At 37.8% G+C, this 19290-nt stretch overlaps 1 protein-coding gene across 2 annotated transcripts in view; it reads right to left on the reverse strand.

Annotated features, from left to right (window-relative positions):
• Positions 1–19290, reverse strand: part of LOC126456986 (neither inactivation nor afterpotential protein C) — a 390163-nt gene that overhangs the window by 48426 nt on the left and 322447 nt on the right. For both annotated transcript variants that reach the window (XM_050092949.1, XM_050092948.1), the window contains exons 23-24: positions 11776–11975; positions 5768–5853 (exon numbers count right to left, since the gene is read on the reverse strand). In XM_050092949.1, the coding sequence (XP_049948906.1) occupies positions 5768–5853; positions 11776–11975 (286 nt within the window). The remainder of the gene's footprint in view (positions 1–5767; positions 5854–11775; positions 11976–19290) is intronic.

Raw genomic sequence — 19290 nt, forward strand, 5'->3', positions numbered from 1 at the left:
TTGATTGACCTAATACCTTCTTCTTTGTTTGACCCATCTTTTTCCTTTCTTTCAGTATTAATTGCATTCCAAGCTGCCTTTGCCTTGTTTTTTGAGTTCGTTATGGTGGTGTCAATTGCTCTTGCTTTTGCTTCTCTTATTGTTTTTCTATACTTCTTTTTTAACATTTTATAGTTTTCAGCTTCGCCCATCCATCTCAGATCCTGCAGCTTCCTTCACTGTTCTAGTATTTCACTGGTAATCCACTGTGTTTGCTCTCGAAGCCTTTCTGGTCTCTTTACTTTAGGAAATGCTACATTAAAATTGTATTTAATTGTTGAAATAAATGCATCATATTTTTCATTTACACTCTGGGTCTGTAGGGTTTCATTCCAGGTTTCCTTACTTACCATTATTCTAAAGATGTTGATATTTTGTTCACTGATGATCCTATTTTCTTTGGTTTTTCAGTTTGGTTCTGATACTGTGTCATTACTTCTGCAAAAGCTGATTAGTTGTTCATGATAGTCAGATATTTCTGTCTGAACTACATGTGACTCATAGTCACACATATTAGTAATTATGTTGTCAATAACTGTCTCACTTTGTGAAGTCACTCTTGGTGCAGTTATTGTTACTTTCATGTTATGCTGTATTAACAATTCTTCAAAATCCTGTCTTATTTTTGTGTCTTTTCCCATGCCAATGTTTCTCTTTATATTTGTTCTCAATGAGCTAGCAATTTTTTTCAGAAAGATGTTAATATTGCAACATGGTGATCTGTACACACAAAACACTCTAAAATCCTTTGTCACTATACCAGTAACTTCAAAGCCTTTTTCTCTATTTATATAGCTATATCTGATAAGTTCATCATTTAAAAAATAATTTGGCATAACCTCTGTTGTACAAGGTCCTGTTAAAAAGAAGGAATTTTTCAATGTATTCAGTTAATTGAATGGTTTATGTTTTAATTGTACATTGAACAACGTATAGTTTCAGTGCCTGTTATTGTGAATACATATAAAGGATCGATTTTTGGTCTCAAGACAGTCAGTCAGTTCACAGCTGAGTTTCAGAGGTAAAACATGTATTGGCTAGATTTATAACAATGCATTAACTTAACAGCGGAATAAATGTAACACCAATAGACCATTTGTTAGAACAATTAATGACAATGTCTGTTTAATTTCTTTGGAAAATAGTGTTACATGTACTGTATTATTCTGCAAGAACTGTGAACTGTGTGGTTAGGTTTAGAGCTTCAACAGCAAACTATTGTAGCAGTATGCTAATGTTGTCTGCAACCTATTAATGAGGCTTATCAACATTTACCAATAGCGAATTGGCCATATAACTGTGCAATATTGGGGGGCTGTGAACAGTGAAAGCAAAGAACAGTGAAACCCAATTGGGCAACTGTTGGCTACATTATTTACAGTAGTCAGTGTTGAACTTCCACCCCCCATTTTTCAGCCAGTATAGCCTTGCAGTATGTTGAAACCGAGGGCTATTGACAAAGAAATAAAGCAGGTGAAAAATTTAAACAGAGGTAAGTATGCAGGACTCCAGGCAGACCAAGTCACATGCAACTACAGGAAACAAACAAAGATGAAACTGAATCAGTCATTATGGCATTAAAGAGGCTCCCATGGGAACAATTAAATTTCAAGTAGAATTATGAAGATCAATGTGCCATACGTTAGATCTGTACTCAATCACCTGTGAAACATGTATTTCAAGTGTTGTCAGTTTCCTGACAGATTGGAATACTTGGTATTGGAATTACTTTACAAAAATAGTAAAAGAGAGTACAGATAGTTAATGGCCACTTTCTTTGCTACCAGTTTTTCAAAAGTTTTTGGGAAAGCAATGTATAGGAGAGTAATGACACATCTCAGTACACATAATTTTCTGTTATATTGGCACTTTGGTTTCAGGAAAGAAGAATATAGAGAAAATGCACTTTACTGTTTTGTGTGTGAGGCACTTGTAGAGCTAAATGATTGAGAACAGTAGGTATTCACTTCAACAAAAGCATTTGCTTGTGTGGACCATGAAATTATTTTGGATAAGTTGGAACATTTTGTTATTAAGGGAAAAGCTGAACAATAGTTCACTTCAAATCTGGAAAAGCAGAGGGCAGAATGTTATCCTCCAGTGTCAACAAACTGGGGAGAATTTGAATCTAATTGGAGTAATGTAAAATGGGGGTTTCCACTGGCTTGTGCTATGGGTCTGTTGCTTTTCTTGATATGTATCAATGAACTACCATTAAACATAACAGATAACTCATAAAATATTCTCTTTGCATATGACATAGGAGTTCTTATAAAAGTCATAGCTAGTAAGGTAATTAGTTACATCATCACATGGCTTTTAGAGATCAGATTAATGCTTAACTGTAACAAAACACAGTGGCACTGAACTCTTGTACAAGCAATATTTTACTGACCCAAGGTGGTCAACAGCCACTGGAGTTGATTATTTTAAATTATTAGTGCTGTGGATATATAGTAGGCTCTCTTGCAAGTATCACATTCAATATTTTGTATAGAAACTGAATGCAGCTGTCTTCATTACAAGATGATTTCTGACAGTGAAGTATCATGGCTTGTTTACTTTTTTACTTTCACTCTGTTATGTTACATGATGTCCAGATCTACATCTATGTCAACATCTATCCTCTGCAAACCTCCATGAAGTGCATGGCAGAGGGTACATTCCATTGTACCAGTTATTACAGCTTCTTCCCATTCCATTTAAGTGTGGAGCATGGTTAGAATGATTGTTTGAATGCCACCATGTGTGCTATAGTTATTCTAATCTTATCCTCACAGTCCTCATGTGATCAATGCATAGGAGTTTGTAGTACATTCCTAGAGTCATCATTTAAAGCAGTTTATTGAAACTTTATTAGTAGATTTTTTTCAGGATATTTTATGTCTGTCTTCAAGAATCAGCAAGTTCAGTTTCTTCAGTATGTCTGTGACACTCTCCCATGGATCAAAGCAACCTGCGACCATGTGTGCTACCCTTCTCTGTGTACATTCAATATCCCCTGCGAGCCCTATTTGGTATGGGTCCCATATGCTTGAGCAGTATTCTAGAATTAGTCATATGAGTGATTTGTAAGCAATCTCCTTTGTAGACTGAAACTTCCTGGCAGATTAAAACTGTGTGCCCGACCGAGACTCGAACTCGGGACCGGGACCGGTCCCGAGTTCGAGTCTCAGTCGGGCACACAGTTTTAATCTGCCAGGAAGTTTCATATCAGCGCACACTCCACTGCAGAGTGAAAATCTCATTCTGGAAACATCCCCCAGGCTGTGGCTAAGCCATGTCTCCGCTATATCCTTTCTTTCAGGAGTGCTAGTTTTGCAAGGTTCGCAGGAGAGCTTCTGTAAAGTTTGGAAGGTAGGAGACGAGATACTGGCAGAAGTAAAGCTGTGAATACCGGGCGTGAGTCGTGCTTTGGTAGCTCAGATGGTAGAGCACTTGCCCGCGAAAGGCAAAGGTCCCGAGTTCGAGTCTCGGTCGGGCACACAGTTTTAATCTGCCAGGAAGTTTCATATCAGTGCACACTCCGCTGCAGAGTGAAAATCTCATTCTGGAATCCTTTGTAGACTGATTGCACTTTCCCTGTATTCTACTAATAAACTGAAGTCTACCACCTGCTTTACCCATGACTCAGCCTATGTGATGGTTCCCTTTAATATCCCTACAAACTTTACACACAGGTATTTGTATGAGGCGTGGTACTGAGTCAAGTGCTTTCTGGAAATCAAGAAATACTGCATCTATCTGACTGCCTTGATCCAAAGCTTTCAGTATGTCATGTGATAAAAGTGTGAGATGGGTTCCACATGTCTGATGTTTTCAGAATCCATGCTGGTTGGCATGGAGGAGGTCATTCTGTTAGAGGTCAGAATATGTTCTAAGATTAAACAACAAATCAAAGTCAAGGACATTGGACGGTAGTTTTGTGAATCACTTCTACTATCTTCTCATAGATAGGAGTGGTCCGTGATTTTTTCTAAGAACTGGGCACAGATTTTTGTTCAAGGGATCTACAATAGCTTATTATAAGAGGGGCTAACTCAGCTGCAAATTCAGCAAAGAATCTGATACAGATTCCATTGGGCCCTGGAGCTTTGTTCAGATTTGATGATTTCAGCTGTTTCTCAACAACACTAACACTGATACTTATTTCACTCATATTTTCAGTCATACTAGGATTAAAGTGCAGCAATTCTCCAGAGTTTTCCTTTGTAGCGGAACATTTTAAAATGGAGTCACAGTTTTTGCTTTGCTGCCTTCTCTTTTAGTTCCTGTGTCATTTGCTAGGTATTGGATATTAACTTTGGTGCTATTAGCAGCCTTTACATAGAAACAGAATTTCTATGGATGCTGTGAAAGATCATTTGACAGTATTCTACTACCATAGTCATTCAAGGCTTCATGCATTGCTCACTTGACAGCCAAATGCATTTCATTATTCAGCGTCTCACAATCTATAGCCCTATGATTTGTTTTACACCTATTATGCAGTAACCTCTGTTTCATTAGAAGTTTCTTTACAGTGACTGTATTGGAATATCAACAACATTATGAAAAGAATAGATTGCTAGTCACTGTGAAGATGACATGTTAAGTTGCAGACAGGCTTAACACAGAAACTGTTTGTAACACACACACACACACACACACACACACACACACACACACACACACACACATACACACACGACACAAGCAGGCACACCTCACGCACAGATAACCACTATCTCCAGCCACTATGGCCACAGCGGCCAGAGGTAGCGGTCATTTGTACATGATGTGTGCTTCCTTGTGTCAATGTGTTTGTTTATTTCTGAGAAAGGTTTTGGCTGAAAGCTCATTGTGTAACGGTCTGTTCATTGTACTTGTCTACAACTCAGTGAGTCATCTTTATGGTGAACAGCAGTCTATCCTTTTCATAATATTATTAATATCTCATAAGGTGTTATATTTTTGGCAGAACTGTTCACTGACCAAGGTCAGACTGATCTACAGTGTCAAACTTCATATGGATTATTGTTCTTATGTCTTTGAATTCTAACTCAGTCATCCCTGCACATCTGTTTCTCGTGGGATTAATTGCTGGCAATAGTGACTCATTCAGAAGAAACTGTAATATTTGTTCAGTAAACACTAGACAGAAAAATGATATACACTGAGACAACACTTTCTTAAACACTGTGCAGAAAGATATGCACTTTTCAGCATGTTTCATTTTCAGTAGGTTTCCAACAGAACTGAAAAAACTGAGTGATAAACCCCAAGTATTCAAATCCAAGCTGACAGATTTCCATGTGATAGACTACTCCTATTGTGTACAAGTTTTCCTCAGAGTAGTTGGGAACTTTTTCTGTAATTTGTTACTTATTAATATGCTCTCTCATACTTTTTTATGTTTGTTAATTGTTTGATTCTTTTGTTTATAAATTTTGTAATCAGCACTCTGTGATCTATGTTCTGGCTTGTTCCATGACTGCATAACTTTGGCTAATGTGATCCCACAAACATGATAAATAAACAAGTTTTAAAAAATTGAATGATGTTTGTTAGTGATACCTCATTATGATTATATTGTAATTTGTGTCGTTGGAATATATTTACTGTTCTTGTAAGAAATAGAAATTGCAAGTGCATTAAACTTGAAAAATAAAGGAATGTAGGGAGCTGTGTTATTTCAAATAACTTATACAATTCTGTAATTCTTTATCATGGCTTTTTTAAATCATACCTCTGACATGCTTTTTGCCATACATCAGAAAATCTCTTCGGAGGGGTTCATCCCATGATTCCTGGTCATCATCAAACAGATCTTCTCTGGGAAGGAAAATCAATCTTATTAATCATCAGTGAGCATAACTGACCAATGATACTGCAAAATTTATGAAATAAATTGCATGATGTAGTATATTATATATTATACATATTGTGTATTAGTTTCTATTTATTCTAATGAAAGAACAAAGCAGAAGGAAATATGGTTAGCCTGCTTTGCAGTTACTACAACTTGTATTTCTATCAGCAAAGGAAGCTTGTTTCTTTAATGTGATTTTTGCCATGGCTGATGTTAAGTTATGTGAATTGTAACCCAAGGGCCAAATCAGTTTAACTGTTCTGTTCATAATTAGAGATCAATCCAAATAACCTTTATAATGTTCTTTGAATAGTACTTGAATCTACCTGCAATTTCTTTTCATTCCAAAGGAATATTCCTATCACTCTGTATGTCTAAGAATGTTATGACATATTTATAAACTTCTGCCAGCCATGACAATGCATACATAAATTGTTTGAGTACAGAATTTTTGTTTATGACTGTTAATATAAAATAGAACATTTTATTTGTTCTTAATCAATAACCATAAAAAATTGTATCAGTTTCAAACTAAAATTTGTATTAGAAATTTCAAGAAACAAGAACACATATAAAAGAATGGGTTTTCTGAGTTGGCATATCAACAATATTAAGAAAAGGATAGATTGCTTGCTTCAATCATTATGTGAAATTTTACTTCCAAGATAGAAAAAATGCTTCACTTTCATCTACTTTGTTACCTGGTGGTCTGCAATTTTGATGTTAAGTTTGCTAATCTCATTTCTGATACTTTACATTAATTTCATCTCTTTTTGATTTATTCTTGATACACATTCTGTCCCCATTAGACATTTTATTCCATTCAGTTCCTGTAACTTTTCCTTACTTCCATTGAGAAAGCAATGTCATTAGTAAATCTTCATTGATATCCTTTTACTTTGAATTTTAATCCCACTCCTGAATCTTTCTTTTATTTCTGTCATTAGTTTTTTAATGTAGAGATCAAAGAATTGGGGAGAAAGACTGTATCCCTGTGTTAAACCCATTTTAATCTGAGCACTTTGTTCTTGATCTCCCTTCTTGTTGTTCCCTCCTCTTGTTGTACATTACCCACCTCTCTAGAACTTATACTAATTTTTCTGAGAATTTCAAACGTCTTGCACCATTTTATGTTGTCAAACACTTTTCCTAGGTTGACAAGTCCTACAAATGTGTCTTGATTTTTTGCAAGTTTGGCTCACACTATCAAGTTCAGCAGCAGAACTGACTACCTTGTGCCTTATCTTTCCTAAAGCCAAACTGATAGTCATCCAACAAATCATCAGTTTTCTTTTTCTTTCTTGTGTGTATCATTCTTGTCAGCACCTTGGAGACATGAGCTGCTAAATTGATGGTGTTCTAGTTCTCACATTTACCTGCCTTTGGTATCTTTTGGACTATATGGATGATATTTTTCTGAAAATCTGATGGTATGTCTCCAGTTTCAAAGATTCTACATATTGACTTCAATAGTCCTTTGGCTACAGCTTTCTCCAATGATTGTAGAAATTCCAAAGGGATGTGACCTATGAATTCTGCTTATTTGACTGCAAGTCTTCCAAAGCTCTTTCAAACTCTGACTGTAATACTGGATCCCCTATGTCCTCAAATCAAGTACAATTTCTTCTTCTACCAGATCAGCAGGCTGCTCCTCCCCCTTGTAGAGGACTTCAGTACATTCTTTCCACGCATCCATTTGCTCCTTTGCATTCAACTGTGAAATTCCATCTGCCCTCTGAATGTTAACACCTTTGGTTTTAATTTCATGAAAGGTTTCTTTGATTTTTCCCTATTATGAATCTGTCCTACTGACAATCATTTCTTTTGATTTCTTCACATTTCTTCCTACAGTCATTTTACTCTATCTTTGCTGCACTTTCTACTGTTTTCATTTCTAAATGTTTAGTATTTGTTTAGTATTTCTGTATTATGTCTTTTCCTGAACATGTTTGTACTCCCATCTTTCACCAGTCAGTTGAAGTGTTTCCTCTGTTAGCCAAGGTTTCTTTGCAGTTGTCTTACTTGTGCATATATTTTTCTGACCATCTTGTTCTGTTTTAGAAAGGTCCATTCCTCTTCAACTGAATTGGTTCAAATGGCTCTGATCACTATGGGACTTAACTGCTGTGGTCATCACTCCCCTAGAACTTAGAACTACTTAAACCTAACTAACCTAAGGACATCACACACATCCATGCCCGAGGCAGGATTCGAACCTGGGACTGTAGCGCTCGTGCGGATCCAGACTCAACTGAATTGCCTACTTTGATATTATCATAGTGCCTACTGTCTGTGAGAACTTCAAACACCTTTTCTTGTTCCTCAATGCTTTTGTATTTTTATTGGTTGGATTCACTGATTTTTGACTGGCCCAGTTATATCGTGGAGCACAAGTTGCACAATTGATAATGGACAGGTCAAAGAAAAGTTGAAGTTAAACATAATCCTAGCAAATAGTAGCAAATTAAAATTAGGTACATATTCTTATAATTTAATTTTTAAGTAACTTTTTTGTTGCATATTCAGAAATTCTTTTATGGAATAGAAACAGGCTTTGATAGAAGTGCCTTTAGTTCAATTTCAAATTTTGGGTATGTAGCAATTTTTGTTTCCTCTGGTATGTTATTGTGTAATATGATACCAATGTTAATTAAGCTCCTTGATTCACTGTAGTTCTGTGATATTTCTGGCAAATATTTGATTTCTCTCTGGTACAGTAGTTGTGTACATTTTTGTTTTGTAGTAGTTTGCCTGTTTTCAAGAGATAGTCTCTAGTGAAGAAGATAGTTTCATAAATGAACAAGCTTGGAACGTTTGGATTAACAAGCTCAGTAAAATAAGATTTAGAGGGCTTCCTTTTTTTAAGGTCACAAATTATTCTTAGAACTCTTTTTTTGTGTTCTAAAACCTTTAAGTTGTGTGGTGAGTGTCCCTGGAAAATGCCCCTGTATCGAAGGAGTGAGTGGAAATGTGCATAATATCCCTGCAGTACCGTTGTTTTGCTTGTTGTAGACTTTAATGTTCTTGGACCATAGCACACAGACGAGAATTTCCTAGACAAGTTATTTATGTGTGTGTCCCAGTTTAAGTCTTTCTGAACCCACAAACCCAAAAATTTTGTGACACTTACATTTTATAGGGGCTAATTTTTTAATCGTGGGTGAGTAGACATTTGGTTCAATGGAGGAAATAAACTTAAGACACACAGTTTTTCAATATTTAAAATGAGTTTCTTTCTTGTGAACCACTCAGGAAGTCTTTTCATAGAACTTCCTGCTGTTGACTGCAAGGCTTCTGGGCTAGCTCCAGTAAGCAATATGCTGGTGTCATTGGCAAATAAGGTAGTTTTTTGGGGACCAGATATTCAACAAAATCATCCACATAGATCAAGAAGAGCAGTGAACCTAAGATTGAGCAGTGCAGTACACCATATTTTATTGGTAATTCACTAGAAAGGAAGGAGTTGTTTCTTGTGTTGTTCTTAGTGTTGAATTTGTACTGAAGTAACACCTTCTGCCTGCAATTTTTTAGGAATGAACACAACCAGCTATGTGCTACACCTCTTATTCCTCATCTTTCTAATTTTCAAAGCAGACTGTTATGATTTACAGCATCGAAGGCTTTTGACAACTGCAGCTAATTTATCTTGATTAAGGGATTTTGAAGCACAGTCTAAGAATTAAAAAATTGCTGTCTCTCTAGATTTAGACTTTCTAAGGCCATGTTGTTGTACAGTAAGAGGTGAACAGTTATTTATGAAACTTAAAATACTGTCATAAAAGAGTTTTTATAGAATTTTTGAGAAGGAATTTAGCTGTGATACAGATTGGAAGTTCAATGCTTGATCAGAAGAACCCTTTTTTAGCAGCAGTGAAACTTTTGCTATTTTGAGAACATCTGGAAAGACACCAGTTTCTAGAGAGAGTTTGAAAATTTGTGCCAACAGTTTTGCTATATGATGAGCACATGCTTTTAATATGAAATCAGGTACTTCAACAAGGCCACTTGACATTTTATTGCTTAATGATTTAATTTCACTTATAATATCATTGGGATTTGTTTCATAAACATACATAGAGTCATCCACAATCACTGATTTGCTGGAGAAACTTGGGACTGGTCCTTTAGAATTTACTAGAATGAGGTCTTCAGCTAGTGAACTGAAATAGTAATTGAATTTTATCACAGCATATTTTGGGTCTGTGACTTTTGAGCCTTCTTGTGTTAATGGAACATTCTTTTTTTTTTCTATACAAGTTTCCTTCCTTATAGCTCTCCACTTGGTTCTCATTCTGTTAGATGAGTTCCTTATCAAATTGTTATTCCAGATTTGCTATACATACACTTTGCATTTGCTATACATACACTTAATCAGTCATGTATCTTTATACAGTTACCTAGTGAAGTAGCACAGCAATTAAGCAATTGGATTTGTATTTGGTAAGAAACATTTCAAATCCCTGTTGAGACATCTTAATTTAAATTTTAGACAGTTTTTCTAAATAACATCAGCTGAATGTTGTGATGCTTGATTTTAGAGAGACCATGGATGAAGTCCTGTCTTTTCCAACTCCAGTTCACTTTGTACTCCTTCTTTAATAACAATGTTGGTGTTGAGTGTTTTAAGGCTTAATCTTCCTTCTTTGAAAAGATTGTTTTTATTTGTAATTTACTGTCATCAACAGTTTGTCTTTCAAATAAATGCTGTACTTACATTTTAATGGTAAGAAGATGTAATTTGATATAAAGGGAAGATGTTGTTAATGTATTTAGTTATTTGACACATGGCTAATATTATTCTATGCATGCAATGCAGTTTTTCTGGTTGCTTTCTTCAGCCAAAGAAATCATGTTTGTACAGTTGAAGAACACCCTCCCTCTTCACCCTTTCCCACACATATATATACACATATATCTGAAAAGTCCATGCAGCAAAGTGAATGAGGGCAAACATATTAAAGAAATGGTAGACATTATTTACTAATTGAGGCTTTTAAATTATACTCATAGAAAATTGATTTTGATAGCTGAGTGTGCATTCCATGTACACTGACAATGTTAATAAAAATTTATTGTGCTAGAAATGTGAGTACAAAAGAAAAGAACATGCATAAGTTGGTCATTAAGTATAATTATTTAGCAGCTTGGATCTTACATGTCCTTGGAACAATTTAATTTTTTTTTGTAGAAAAAGTGTTTCAACTTAATTGATTTGTCACTGAAGAAAATTCAATAGTATTATGAGGGCATACTGAAACATAATGCCTCTGAATTTTTTTTATATGAAGAGTCTTAAGCTTTTTAAATAAAATGTACATTATTAGCATTCCACATCTTTAATCTTCATGTCTACATATTTATTTCTCAACACATTTCAGCCTCTGAGAGACCGGTTTGTTGATACTGTCACTGTAGAATGTTTGACTTTGTTGACACAGCCACAAGCCTCACCTCTGTCTGCAATACTTCATCTCTATCAAAGTGAAGTCATCAGAGGTGTTCTTTAAGTTTTGGAAACAGATGAAAATTGGATGAGACTAAGTTGGGACTGTACGGAAGATAATTGATGACAGTGAACCCACAATGTTGGATTGCTGCAGATTTCACAGCAGTCATGTGTGGTCTGACACTGTAATGCTGATTCGATGTGAGGATGAATGCTTTGAATTTGAAACCAGATTACAGCCCTCTGTTTCTCATGCACCAACATAACTATGTTATACACCACCATGTTACACATTGCCGTTTGGAGCCTGCTAGTGGCAGATGGCGGCAGATGTGAAGACACAAAGCATGAAGATGTCACACTTAAATCATTAACTGATTTTGTACCACAAACACAGACTACAGCAACTCCTGTATCTAACTACTGATAATTTACATACCTCATTGGGGCAGCTGGATCACACATGAATGATGTATCAAAGAAATTGCGATCAGCCAGGCGGAAAGGCAGTTTCCATACAGTAGGCTGAGGTTTGCCAAGTTCAATAGTTGCTCTGCTTCCTGGATCTATATGATTCAGTTGCACAGACAGTGCTGTGTTGGCAATTGTACTCATTGCATTTTGATTGTACAGGTGGACCTAAAAGAAAAAAAAAATTCTTTCTTAAAGACAATTTCATAGGCTCAAGGAAGGGGGAAAGCTAGTAACCAATAATTATTCGATAGGCACGCACAAAAAGGAAGAAACTTGATATCTTTTAGGGAAATCTACACACACACACACACACACACACACACACACACACACACACACACACACATACACATTACATATATGACTGTCCATACATGGTGCTGGCTGGATGAACAGTGCCAATGCTGCATTTCGGCAGGTGGACAAGGTTATGGTGGGGGCTGTGCTGGATGGGGTGAGTAGAGGGAGAAAGAGATGGGAGACAGGAAGAGGGACTGGGATGAGTGACTAGTGGCTAGAAGGGAGAAGCCAGTTTGCCAGTTAGGTCTGTAGGAGGGAGGGATGGCAAGTACATGGGTGAGGTGTAGGATGCATGGTTGCTGGAGCCTATGTAGTGCAATGCATGCTGAAGGTGATATGGGGACGTAAACTGGGGAGCTTGGCAGGACAGAGGAAAGAAAAGCTGCTGGGTGAAGTTTGTAGGGACAGTAGGCTACTGGAGATTGAGGCCAGTATAATTATGGCAGCAGAGGATGTCCAGGGCTCAATCTCCTGTAACCTACTGTCATCACATCCTCCACCCAACAGTTTCCCCTTCCTCCATCCTGTCACACCCTCCAAATTCATGTCTCCACATCATCTTCAGTGTGCACCACCCCCTACTGGCCCTGGCAACCATGCATCACATCCCTAGCCCTTGCATTTGCCACCCTTCCCTCCCGTGTTCCTATCTGGCAATCTGGCTGGCCACCTCCCTCCAAGCTACTAGCCATCCACCCTTAATCCCTCTCTTTGTCTATCACTTCTCTCTCCAATTACCCACCACATCCTACACAACCCTCTCCAAAACCTAATCCACATGCCAAAATGCAGCAATGGCATAGTTTGTCCAGTTGGCACCATGTAGAGGTATAGGTGTGCATATGCATCTGTTTTTTCTGCGTGTATTTTACTCTAGCCTGAAAAGGTAGCATGTTTCCTACTTTTTGTGTGTGCCTACTGAGAACTAAATGCTTCTGCTTTTTGGTGAGTGGTCTCCTTTTTTCTAAATGTATTTGTATTCCATTTGAGCTTCCCCACAACATTTAACTGATAATTATAAATGGCAATGATAAATTGAAATGTGTTGTTTCATTTGTAGATGACAAGTCATACATTACATTCTATATAGAGTGAGCAGCATCAGAAGTTTCTTTGGCTGCTAAATTCATCAGCTTGATAATAATAATAATAATAATAATAATAATAATACAGGACACATATACTACAGTATTTTGGTCATCTGCCTGTAAGCTGCACAGCTGTCCTTAGTGTCAGTGCTCAGCCACTATCTTGAATTTTTGTTCTTGTGGAAAGTTGGAAAATTTAATGAATGTCAAACAGTGACTAAACTACATCAGTACTTGTTTTTATTTTCTTGATTTCATATTTTGTACCAGGGCTGAAGTTTTTTATGGCAGTTGCCTCTGGCTTTTACTGGGATCCTGGAAGCCCCTGCACCTTCAATGTGTCTGATCTGGGTGATACATTCTTATACAAGTATGAATAGTGGACAAAAATGGGGCTGAAAATCTTTAGATGGAAGTTGAATGTGAGAACTGACCACTGATTTTGGGAACACAACTCATCATTTACAACAAATTCTCAAAACTGATTCAAGTCCTCTCATTTGGATCCAAGTCAAGGGCTTAAACTATAAACTCAGACAATGGACCAATTACAGTTTCAAAAACACCTGTCAGTTCCTAGGCAGTATACATGATGCCAATTTGGATGTAATTAGAGGCAGTTTAAGATTCCTGATAATAGTCTTATCATGAACACTGGTTGAATAATACAGAATTGGTAATAGTTTATATGTATTGTTTTCTAAATTATTGTTTATGAAGTACATGGATGCTGCAGAGTGCCAAACATCCAAAATTGTCAGCTCACATAATTATTCTGCAATTGTATCAGATGCAAATTTCCTGGTCTCTGTTGATGGGTAGAGAATTGCAGGGATTGGCTAGGTGTTCACTAAATACAGGAAGTGAATACCCAGGTGGCAATGCATGTGCAGTAAGCACACTGGAGGAGAGGGTGGGGGTTTGAGAGTGTTATAGAAACCTCATTTTAGGCCCAATGATGAAGTGTAAGTCATGTTCAGAGTGAGAAGTAGTGCATCACCCACATTACTTACACACAGGGAAACATTCGTCCATCCAGGACAGAAAGTAGTATGGGTGGATGTCACACACACACACACACACACACACACACACACACACACACACACAGTCACACTTACTCTTACATAAAGCACACAAAATTTGACATATGTCAGTAAATAAATGAACTTTTTTTTTCCTCTTCAGCTATAAAAGAGGTTAAGAGGGCCGTCTCAAAAGTTCTTGATCTTGCCCAGAGATTGTAACACAACTTACATGAAGGACATCCAAAAAGTACACACACATTGGAAATCATTGAAAAGTGTATTACATGATTTTGGAAGATGGGTGTATAAGAGTGTGTGAAATTGCTAATGCTCTAGGGATATTGAAGGAACATGTTGGTCATATAATGCGCAAAGAATTGATCATGAGAAACCTTTGCCCAAGATGGGTGCCACATGCACTCATTGTGGTTCACTTTTTGAAAAGTGTTTAGTGCATTCTAAGAAAAGTAGAAGTGACATTTTGCATCCAAACGAGACAGTGCATGAAACATGGATTCACCAATACCTGCTCAAATCCAAACAGCAATCTATGCTGGTTCTTTAGCTCCAAAGGAAGAAAGGATGATACAATTAGTGGGAAGGACCATAGTGTTGGTGTTTCGGGATGCAGAAGGAATTTTGTTGATTGATTATCGTAAAATAGATAAAACCATAACTGAGAAATACTACTTTCAACTTATAATGCTGCTGTAATCTGCCAAATGATTCCTTGGAAAGGTGTTTGTCCCCTTGTGTGTTTATGTATGCTTTTGTGTATGACAGTGATGTCATACTCATGAAACCTCAGTGAACACAGTGGATCCTTCAGGTTAGTCAACCAGCATAGAGAACGGAGGTCCATCACAGTGGTAAATGGTTTGCCAGATAAATACAGTCAGAACTTGTTGATGACTTGAAGAACTGCAAGGCTTTCTTTGTCATTTGTGCAGTAGTTCAGCTGAAATTTGGTGAGAACTCTAGAACTGTAAGCTGTCATCTTTTCAGCACCTTTCTGAATTTGCACTAGAACTGCACCTATACTGCAACCACTAGTACTGGAGTCATGTTCTGTATCAGAAATCTTGCCATACAATGCTAGGATTGGAGAAGGTGTTAGTACCTTCATAAGGACATGAAAAGATGCAATAGTTCTTGCAGTGGATGTGCCTTGGTACAGAAGTCCTTTATGTATCCCTACTAGTGTGAGCATTTTCTGACAAAGCTCCTCACATCGCATATATGCCAAAGAGTCAGAAAATTTGTGAATGATCTCATTTCCTCTGGATCAGAACGAACACCTTTAGAATTCACAAGATTCCCCAAGATTTTTATTTGTTGGGCAGTGAACAAGAAATTCTTTAGATTCAAGCAGAGGCCTACTGTCTGAATGCATTTCTTCAAATGTTTTTAAAAATATGTCAATGTCATCCAGACAGGAATGACACAGTGTCCATATAAGGTGTGGAAGAAGGTTGCCCAAAGAAGTTTGAAGATGGCTGGAGTGTTACACAGTCCAAACAGCATAACTTTGAATGAATAGAGGCCATAAGGAGTTATGGAGGTAGTCTTTTCCCAGTCAGCCTTGTCAGCTTTGATTTTCCAGTAATGTATCTGAGTTGAAAAATGCTTTGCTCCTTTCAAGTAGTTTAGAGTGTCATCAGTGCATGGCAATGGATAGAAACCATTTTTCGTGATTTAGTTTAGCCATCAACAGCCAATGCTGAAATGCCATTCTTCTTCACAAAGACTACAGTAGAGAACCAACAACTCTCTGAAGATTCAGCAATGTCACCTCACAGCACCTTTTTCATTCCCTCACAGATTATCTGTTGTTCAGCTTGTGACACCCTTTACAAATGCTTTCACCAAAGTTGATGTGGTGTTTTACCATGGGCCCCTTGGCTATTTTTTCTCAACTTCAGATCTGAAGGCATCAGAAAATTGACACAGAACAGCTAACACTCACAGATGTTGTTCCTCAGTTGGATCAGATCCTATGGGTAGCTTGACAGTTCGATAGACAGCTGTGTTGTCTGTAATGGTAGTGGAGCATGATGATTCATCAATGGCACTAAGCTGCCATTCCTAGTCTGGTTTGGTTGTCCCTAAGCACATACTTTTATGGATGTGTTGTGGCTGCTCATTACAATTAATGATCAAAAGTTCTCCTTGAACACCTTCATTGCTTATGATCATTGTTGACATGTAAATTTCTTTTGTAACCCTGGATAACTTTTTGCAACTGACAAAAGCTTCACAACTCAGCTCAACACATTGATTGACAACTCAAACTCTTCTCAGTGACAATTGCAGGAAAGTAACATCTTCAATGGTAAACAACTACCCAGAGTAATCTTTGTTGTATGTGCTTGTTGAAATAGCTTCATCAATCTGGTGCTCTGACCTTCCACAGTCTGTTTCTGGTTTTGGTGTCCGCAAGAAGTCCCATACAGTCATAACACTACGACTATGTTCTGCTAAAACAACAAATTCCTAGGGCTGTGTTCTGTTATTGCTAGTTATTCTTGCAATATGTGTTCCTTTCAGATGGATGTATTTCCCATTTGCAACTTTCAGCACAATTTCTTTCGTATTACAGAACACTGTCAGCAATAAGTGTTCGACGTTACAGGAAAGGAAGCACTGAGAGAGTCAACTAGCGACCAGGAAGCTAGTCAACAGCGATGTCAATAAGGTTTCCTGACATCTTAGTGACTGTCTTTCATGAAGGATTTTCATCTCTAGGAGCCTCACCACCATAGATGGTCACCTCTCTGAGTTTTCTTGAATTCTGTTGCTAGAAAAGTGGTTGGTACTTCTGTACAGTGACTGCGAATGGCTATGCCATGGTAGGGAGTGATCTTGTCGTCTGTAATTGTGTGCAGTTAACTGGCATGAAAGGAACTGTTGTGAAGATTGATGTCTGGTAGAGAAGCAGTCTTCATAAAGTCAATGCCTTTCTCAGGAGTGGTGAACAACATGTTCAGGGTATCTACAGTGGAAACACACCTGCATGTTGTGCTCTGTCCTCAAAACACCTGGTTCTGTGAGTCACTATGTTTGGCAGAGGAGTTGACTGTACTGGCACAGGTAAGATTATGGGTTGTTGTATGACAGTTATGGCATAAGTCCAAGTTGGTCGAGTTCATTCTTGCTACAGCATTCAACTGGTTGCAGAGAATGGTTATAGGGTTGACACAACACTTCTTCAACATTTTCTATCACCTCCTGATGTGTGGGGTTGACATTCATGCTTACTCTCTCTTCCTTACTTGGTCCAACAGTTCTGGTTGCCATAAAATGTTTTATCTTTCATCTGACTATGTTGCATGTGAGAAGGCAAGATAGTGGTGGTCTTCCATTGCTATCAGAGGGGTTACAGTTGGAAGCTGGTCATACTGCTTTCACCTAGCTCTTCATCTGTAGCATCTTTATGTGCTGGGATCATTTGATGAATTCCTTGGTTATTGTGACATCCTTTACAAGAAGAGCCCAGCACATGTCTTCTGCAATCCCTTTAATCAAGTGTGAGATTTTGTCAGTTTCTATCATATTCACATTCACAATGTGACATAGGACCAAGGTATTCTGTATGGGAGACTGTATCATTTCCTCATGATGTTAGCCCCTGTTCTTCAATTGTTCTTCTGTAAAATGGACTTGCTGCTGTTTGTCACCAAATGTTTTCTTCAGTTCAGTTTGGAATTTATCTAGCTATTGCTTCATTGGTTTGAAACAAGTGCAGGGCTGGCTGAGTCATCCAAGTAAAAGTGTACATTTGTCAAACATATCACATAATCCCTTTTATTGCATTTAGTGACTCAGCATCTCCAGAAAATGGTGTTGTATTCCTGATGTGCAGCTGACTTGTTGCTGTTTTGGAATCCATAGATGTCCTGAATATATGGACCTTGGGGATGACATACTGCTTGTATTCTTGTTCATGTCTGTATACACAATTGTTTTATGTTGCCTAGTTATAGCCCCCATGATGTAGATGTTTTGAAGCTCAAGGTATCTCCAGCAAACAATGTCATTTGTAACTACACTCAAATTAAAATCTGAAAGTACATCACTTAGCACTAAAAGCATATCTGTCATGAATATCAATATACAGCCAGAAAAGAACTCTCCTGGATGGAAAGTGCTGGTATTTACATAAACATAGGATATCCCAAACTCTACAAACATGAGACATTTCAAGGACCATCCACAAATTGAAAATACTTAATAATAAATAATTGTTGGTGGTCAAGTCTAAACTGATTATCTTTAGCACATCAGTCAGTGACATTAACCAATATGCCACATTGCATGCACCATAGCATGTGGCAATGTTAATTAACAGTGGGTGAGATTCTTATGCTCTATAAACAGGTCCTCCTCAATACACATCTAATCTGTGTCTCATTATATTTATTCTGGCTAAAGGTAACTTCCAGGTGAGCTAACACAGTTGACAAATTTCCAGGGTCTGAGATGACATAGGTTCTTTGAACAAAGGTATGAAGTACTGCTTCATGATGAGCTGGAGGGTGACAGCTATCTGCTTGGAGGTACAGAACAATATGAGCTGGCTTCCTATAAATACCATATATTCCGAAATACTATCATTATTCCTCCTGAAAACCTATTTGTCAGTCCTTCAGGTCCAAGTAGTACCTGTGTATAGAGCATGAATTTCACACTCACTTACAACAACCAAGCAACTCTGCTATTGCAGAACTTCAGCTTCATACCAGTCACCCAACAAAATACAATAACATGCACATGACCACAGCCTCTGGCAGTGGAAGCCAGACTACAAGCAGCAGCATATGATGGGAGAAGTAACTGGGTGGGGCTAAGGGGGAGGCTGGGCTGGGAGGGGGAGAGGTAGCAGGGTAGCAGTGGGGGACAGTCAGTTGTAGCTAGTGGAAGTGTGCAGGGAGGAGGTAGAGAGAGGGTGTGTCAGGAGGTAACTCCTTGTCTGCAGCTAGCTGCTCTATCCACTCTCCACCTCATCCCTGCACACTTCCACTAGCAGCACTTTACCATCCCCCACCCATTACCCTTCTATCCCTC

This window comes from Schistocerca serialis, chromosome 2 (assembly GCF_023864345.2).
Source record: "Schistocerca serialis cubense isolate TAMUIC-IGC-003099 chromosome 2, iqSchSeri2.2, whole genome shotgun sequence".
Lineage (NCBI taxonomy): Eukaryota > Metazoa > Arthropoda > Insecta > Orthoptera > Acrididae > Schistocerca > Schistocerca serialis.